Consider the following 7,800-nt stretch of genomic DNA (forward strand, 5'->3'; position numbering starts at 1 on the left):
CATCTTTATGATAGATGGGTTTGAAGGCAGAAGAGGGGGAAGTCAAGTTTTATTGTGACAGTCCTGTCTTGTGAGGTCCCTGTTAACTGAGTTGGACTGGTTCACACACCAGGAACAGAGGTGTGGTGAGAACAGGATGCTCTGTGACAAAGGGAAATGCCACTTCTGGGGTCTATCTTTCCATTTGCCACAGCATAGTTGCTCTGCTTCCCTCTTTCGCCTCCTCAGCGTAAACTGAGTTTTTCAGAATTTGAATATGTCGCCAGACTTCTAGCAGTACCATGAAGGGAAGACTAAGACTAAGGCCACTTTTAACTTATTTGTAGATGTTAGCCGAATGCAGGCTTCTCCTACCTGTTGCCCCCTCACCCCCAACTTGTTAGACTACAACTCCCATCATCCCTGATAATTGGCTATTGGATTTTTAAAGTATAAATGATTACTGCAAAAAGAAGCTATATCTATGCACCGGGTCATATTCATATTTCATGTTACTTTTTATTTCCCATATTTTAGTGTCCTTGGGTTGACTAAAATTATTTAATAATTTAGATAGGCTTAGGATTTAAGTGTGTTAGGAAAGAATTTAAGATGTTTAAAGACAAATCTGAAAGATTGAAAGATGTCGAGTGACTAAGTTAAATTTTATGAGAAAATTGAGTTTGGAATGATATATAATGAAATTCAACCAAGAGGATTTGAGGAAGTCACTAAATAATGTTACCAAGATTTAAATAGGATGTATGTTTGTGTGTTTTTGTTTGTTTGTTTGTGTGTGTGTGTGTTTGTGTTTTAAAAATCTTTGGAAAATTAATAAAAATGTTGAAGAAGAAAAAATTAATAATTTAGGAAGGGCAGGCAAACAGGCACAAGCCATAACCACAGATATGATAAACATTGGTGCAAAATAAGTCTATTAGTGGAAAACGTGTCTTGGGCTTTTCTTGGCAAAGTAGTGGGTGAGTGACAGTTCCTAAAAATGTGTTTTGCATTTGCAGTCTAACCCTCAGGAAAACATCAATGTCTTTAAAAGCGAGATATCATTCCGAAATCCTGAACTGATTCAAGTCAAAGCCAACTGGAAAGAGGATGCTGCCATAGACCTACTTGAAGGCTTAAAAGTGAAGGTGCCTAAAATAGCCGGTGCTTTGTACAACTGTGTTAACAAGTACCACCATGAGCATATGGGTATTGAGATCAACACTGCCACCTTGAAGCTGAAGGACAACCTGAAACATAATGCTGACATGTCTTACAGAGCTACTTTAAGCACTATCAACGAACTGGAACAGGGGCTGCATGGCATAACTAACCAGGTCACTGGAGAATATGAAATCTTGAGGAAGAAAGCCAAAAAGATGTACCACCAAGCTGCAGATCAAGCCAACCAGATGGACTATGACCAAATCAGAGCCCAGTTTTTTGAAGCCACCATGAATATAATCGCAGAATACCATAAAAGGGTGAAGCGTCTTATTGATTCTGCCATAGAATTCTTGAAGGTAACAAAATTCCAGGTGCCAGGAGTAGACGGAGAGCACACTGGTGAAGAACTTTATGTGATGGCCACTGAGAAGTTAGCAAACACCACAGAGCTCTGCATCACAAAAATGCAGGAATATTTTGATGAACTGAATGCATATGCGAATGAACTAGAGGTTAAAATTCCAATTTCCGGCCAGACCCTCAAAGTTCGTGATATACTTGATGAAATTAAGGTCTTTCTAACACATGTTAGAAATAGAGTCAGTAACCTATTTCTTGCCCTTGAAAAGATTGACTTCACACAATATCTGAGAGAGCTCAAGGAAGTCACTCAGCAAGTTTTCAAAGCAGCAGAAGATCTGATCACAAATTTGAAAGCCCAAAACTATGAACATTTAAAAGCCCAGGCAAGGCAACTCTTGGCCAAGATCCGTCAAGGACTCAATGAGTTAGCAAACAATATAGGATACTTCGCTCAGCAGGTTGGAAAGTTTATCCAGCAGACTTTGCAGGTTAGTTCCATGGAGATAGAGCGTTTGCTGCAAAGCATCAAAGCCTTGAGGGAGGAATATTTTGACCCAAGCGTTGTTGGGTGGTCTGTCAAATATTACGAAGTGGAAGAGAAGGTGGTGGCTTGGCTGAAGGGTCTGATCAATGATGTGATTGAGTGGCATGCCAAATGGATCAGTGGGGCTTCTGACATGATTGCACACCTGACAGATCAAGTGAAAGATTTTTTGGAGAACTATGAAACTGAATTCTCCAAGTCAGCTCATGACAAGATTCTATATTGGTCAGAAGCTGCTCAGAAGAGTGCTGCAGAACAAAACCAAAAAGTCAAGGCAAAGGTATATGAGGCATACGAGCACCTGTCTGATTCCTATGCAAGGCTTATCGCTAACACTAAGACCCTGATAGACCTGACAATAGAAAACTATACTGCATTCCTCCGGTATCTCCAACAGCTTCTGGATCAGTTTGAACAAGCGACAGCTGACACACTGAGGCCCTATATCGTTGTCCGCCCAGGAGAGCTCAGGATAGACATCCCAAAACCATTTGACTTGCCAACCATTTATCAGATGAGCCAGCTCAGTGAGGAAGATATGAGAAAGAAACTGGAAATAACGCGGGAACTGATTCAGCAAGGTGTCGAACAAAGCTCCAGGAAATGGGAGGATCTGCAATATTTCATTGATCAGCAGATCAGCGCTGGGCAACTGACCATGCAACAGATCAAGGAAAATGTACAGAAGCGCTTGCAATCTTGAACGGACAAAGAGAAAGAAAGGTAGTGCAAACTTTTACCACGCCATATTTAAAGCCAGCGGCAATCATTGCTCTTGGAACATCAGAAAGCTATTTGTTTGAATTTGGCATTTGTAAATGAAAACGGAATAATTTGTGGGTTAGTCTAATGCTTTTCAAAAGCCAATAAATTAATTCTTTGTGACATTTTAGTGTCCTTTCATTGACACCAGTTTTCTTTTAGGTCATAGGTCATAATCCAGTATTTTATAATGGAAGCCTTTACAGAGGCTTCAGATGGAACAGGGCCAGAACCCACATTGAGCAAAACGTTTTGAAAATTGCTTCAATGGAAGATAAGGACCCAATGGAACAAGAAGTAGCATGTGATGAAAAAGTCAGCCTAAGAACCCAGCTTAAGAATGTGAACGATAAATAAATTTTAATTAGGCAAGTAACAGGAGGAAAGTAGGCAGAAGCGTAGATGTTGGGTTGGAATATGCATTCTCCATAAAACGAATCAAAGGCATCATCAGTGAGTAAAATTGATCTGTCTACAAAGTTAAACATTAAGTTTCTTTCGTGCCCTAAATAGTCCTCTAACCAGTCAAGGGTCAAGCACTGTACTTGTCAACATAGTTTCCCTTTTTCTCGTCAACCGTGTTAGTATTTTCTGGTTTGTACAACCACTATTTTTATATTCCTATTTTAATTGTTGAATATTTTATTTTTGGTTCAGTCCAAGGCCCACCATTGTTTCAGGCAATCTTCAGCTTAAACTGAGGTTGTCAGCTCCTTGTTCTGAAGCAGGCTGGTGTCTCACTGTTTTTACTCTGCCAGTACTACTTAAATAGGCAAAGTTCATTAGAGGCAGTATTTCAAGAATGAGCACTCTCTTGCTGCTCAGCTGTTGAAAGTACAACCCCACAGGAAGGCCTCATGTGAATATTCCTGAGTTTGAAAATTCTGAAATTTCTGAAAGCAAAATATTTGGGCCTAATAATTTATTTGGTTTTAGATTTAGCCATTAGAACACACTGTACATATCAGAGATCAGACTAATAGGATTCTCACCCTTTTCCGTTCCCTTCTTGCTTTTCTCAGAACAAACTTGTTTTGCAATGTCAGTAGAAAAGTTGTGTATATGTATCCTTTAATTAAACAGTTCACTCTGCTAGCTTCTGTATTTTTTCCCCCCTTACCTTGTTAATTTATGAAAGGAGGTTTGTTCTGTTTCGTTTTCTTTGAATCGTATTCTTTTCATTCTCTTTTCCTGGGACACTTTTTGGGTTCGTTACAAAGGGATTTTGCAAGTGTGTTCTAAGTCTGTCAGAGATGACTCCTACCTTTGGAAAACGATTCTCATTATTGGAAGCTAAACCTTTGGCAGAGGAACCAAAGAATTTCAAGAATAGCCCTATCAACTCCATCCCATCACAGTTTCTCCATTTTGTTTATGGGATTCTGCTCACAGGATGCTCTGGCTAGGGTCAGTGAAGAGTCTGTGACTCCATTGGGTAGGAGGCAGCCCGCCCTTTTCACCCGCTTGAAATGGTTTACATACACAAACACCAATTGTGAGGCCTACACTTTGATGAGCAGCTCAATAGTCATGGCCTTTCACTGCTTCCAGAAGGTCTGGGTCTGGGCAAGTCTAAAAAAGAAGAGAGTCAAGAGAGGCCTCTCTGCAGCCTTGGTGTTCTGACTTAGCACACAGATAGTAAGCTGAGGAGGGCATTCCTCATTAATCTTAAAAGGTTGAGGTGGGGCTAGAGGCTGTTGGTCATCATCAGTACTTTGAGTTAAGCCTGGAAGGAAGTGGTGCAGATACCAGCGTCCCAACGCCATGTGATCCTGGCAACCCTTCAGGTGTGCCACATTGCAGTTTGCATTACCTTGCACAGCTTACAAACTGTGACCCTTGACAATACCAGTGATGTGACATGTCCTACACAGATTTTCCAAATGTTCTGCTATTGCTCTAAGTAACGGTATACATAAGGGACCCTCCTCAGTGGGAACAAAAGCTCTCAGGTGAAATGCTTCCAGGCAGTCAGATGGTGGCACTATGCACAAAGTTCCACCGGGGGCCGTTCTGAGCTCATTAAAATGTGTGTTATGCTGCTCATTGTCTCGTTCTCATTCTCTGCTCTGATTTCCCCTTGGTTACCTAGTTGGAAACTGTACCCCTGATAATTCATACACACACACACGGACAACCTCTAACAAATGTTGCTAAGTGAGGAACTGCCACCTGTTAAGAATCTATGGTTTGGGGATTCACTGAAGTGTGCGGTTTTCCCACACTAGTATTTTAAAAGGTTATAGATCATGTGTGCATAATAGGCAGAACATTAGGTCACTTGTCTCACTTACAACAATAATCCATTTTGATATGGGTCAGGTTGACACAAAGAATCTACCCATACCAGGTCTATTGATGAAACTGATCCCCTTTCCCCCCAAACTAATGAAATTTTCAACTAATGGGTACTTAAGTTAATAAAGTGTGCCACACATCTGTTAGGAGCCATTTGTAAAAGAAACCATTGGGAGTTCAGCTCTGAGATCACTGATATAACGTTTGAATGGCATCCCACTGGGAAACAGCATGGTATCAAATTAAGGAAAGTAACACAATAAATGTGTGAGAAATAACATTAGTGCATAAACAGTAAGGAAGAGAAGAGAGCTTGAGGGGAGATGACTGCCACTGGGTGTCCACAAAACTACTACTAATAAATTATCAGGGCAAATCCTTATCCCCTACTGGTGGCTTTGGCATTGACTTAAATGAATCACTTTCAGAACAAAAGCCACATCAAAATAATAATGATGAATTGATAAATTATTTTATTATAATAATAATAATAATTTACACACACCTACCAAAAATACGCTACACACAGCGTACTCATCATAATTCTTTGTACATAATTATTTTACTAAACTCTATCACAAGAATATTATTCTCCAGCTTCTTGCTGCATTAATACTTAGTGATTGACAACCTCAGAATTTTGTTCTTCTTATCATCCCAATTTAACTTATCTCTCTAACACTCCACCAGTTTAATAATCTCTCTCCACATATTGGCAGCTTTTTCACTTCACATTTCACACATCATTGTGCAGCACATAGAAATAATGCCAAGAAAAAATCTATAATAATGTGTGTGTGTTTTAAAGCCCATTCATTGCTACTTAGAGAGTCAAAACAAAGATGGATGATAGATAGATAGATAGATAGATAGATAGATAGATAGATATAGATAGATAGATAGATAGATAGATAGATAGATAGATAGATAGAGATAGATAGATAGATGATAGATAGATAGATAGATAGATAGATGATAGATAGATAGATAGATAGATAGATAGATAGATAGATAGATGATAGATAGATGATAGATAGATAGATAGATAGATAGATAGATAGATAGATGATAGATAGATAGATAGATAGATGATAGATAGATAGATAGATAGATAGATGATAGATAGATAGATAGATAGATAGATAGATAGATAGATAGATGATAGATAGATAGATATAGATATAGATAGATAGATGACAGATAGTTGTATGCCCCCCGTCTCCGAAGTGGTGCAAGTTTTCAAGAGTTCCAGGACACAAACTATTAACAATATCATGGTAACAATGGCACTGCCCCAAATGAAAATGATTCACATACATTTGAGCTGACCATGTTAGAATTATAAATACAAATTTAGTTTTTGTTCCTTGCCACCATGCAGCCAAGAAGTGCCTCAAGACATCAGGTATTAAAATAGGGAATTCAATATACATAGATTGGCTCATCAGAGCATTCTAGTTTCTAGTGGGACATATTTTGAAAAGAGTTGTTAAGTGCTATAACAAGGAGTTGAGCTGAACCTGAGCCAAAATCCCTCCTAAACCAGAACAGAACTCGAACCATTCCTTCAATGTCTTCAAATAATAAACTTCGCATGACTTTTTACTCTTGCCCCGTCTCTCTGCTGTCATATCCTACCCACAACGTTTGCCCCTCCAGACCCAGCACCTTCAGCTGCCCAAAGGTGTCCTACTCCCTCAAACAACTTGGTCCATTCTTCTCTTGCTACCTGGGACATGCCTTCCAATCCAGCTGAGTGATGGTCTTCAAATTGGTCCTCAAAGAAGATGTAATTGATATCATTGGGGTAATAAGAAGTTGGCTTGACAATTCATTTGTGGGTTTCCCAGAACCCCCCAGTGACTCTACCACTGCAACCCAGTCTGCAGCTAAGATTCATTCAGGTTCTACAAGATGCCGGTTTCAACTGTAGCATCTGTCACAAGTTACTTGTGTACAGAGGCATGTTAGAGTGTAACCATGGTGATCTAAGGCCAAAGTCTTTTGTATAAAGTTCTAGATCAGCTGCCGAGGGGCATTGCAGGGTTTGCCTGCACCCAGGGTGCGTGCACACACATGGTGGCGGGAACAGGGGGCGCATGGAGGGTGGAAAAAAAACCTTTCGTGCCAGCCCAGTCCTCACCATCAATGCCACTGGGCGGGCACAGGGCAAGGAGGCTTCATGGGGCCACACTATGTTGCCTGCCCATCTTTGCATGGGAACCCAACCAGCCGGCTGGGCAAATATTCAGCAAGGGGGCCAAGGACATGGCAGCCAGGACAGAACCGACTCCAGGGTCCAGAGATCCCGGGCAGCAGGCAGGGCAGGACAGGGATCCCTGCATGGGAGTGCCTGGTTCGCACCCCCCTGAAAATCATGTGCCCGGGGCTATAGCCCTCCTGCCTCCCCATGCTATGTCCCTGTACCTGCCCTCTTTTTGCTAAAAGAGGTGGGGGAAGCAGAAATATGAAACAAACAAGCAAAACCTTTAAACAAAAGCATGCATTTTAAAAAACTGAAAGAAAAACATGGAATTTTTAGTTGCAGTTCAGCTCACTTAAGCCCCACTGGTTTCATAGGGGTCAATGATTTCAACAAAACCATAAACAAAAAGAGAAAACTACCCCCAGCCCCTTCCCTGGTTCATGAAGCAACAGCAACAGCAGCACAGGCATCACAATTTTAC

General features: G+C 40.7%; 1 protein-coding gene across 1 annotated transcript in view; it reads left to right on the forward strand.

The window, feature by feature from the left end:
- APOB (apolipoprotein B) overlaps positions 1 to 3,910 on the forward strand; it is a 45,987-nt gene extending 42,077 nt beyond the window's left edge. Inside the window, exon 29 of the mRNA XM_082215379.1 lies at positions 999 to 3,910. Within this exon, the coding sequence (XP_082071505.1) occupies positions 999 to 2,756 (1,758 nt within the window). The 3' untranslated portion in view covers positions 2,757 to 3,910. The remainder of the gene's footprint in view (positions 1 to 998) is intronic.
- Positions 3,911 to 7,800: the final 3,890 nt, after the last annotated feature.

This window comes from Podarcis vaucheri (genome assembly GCF_965113315.1).
Source record: "Podarcis vaucheri genome assembly, chromosome: 3".
NCBI lineage: Eukaryota > Metazoa > Chordata > Lepidosauria > Squamata > Lacertidae > Podarcis > Podarcis vaucheri.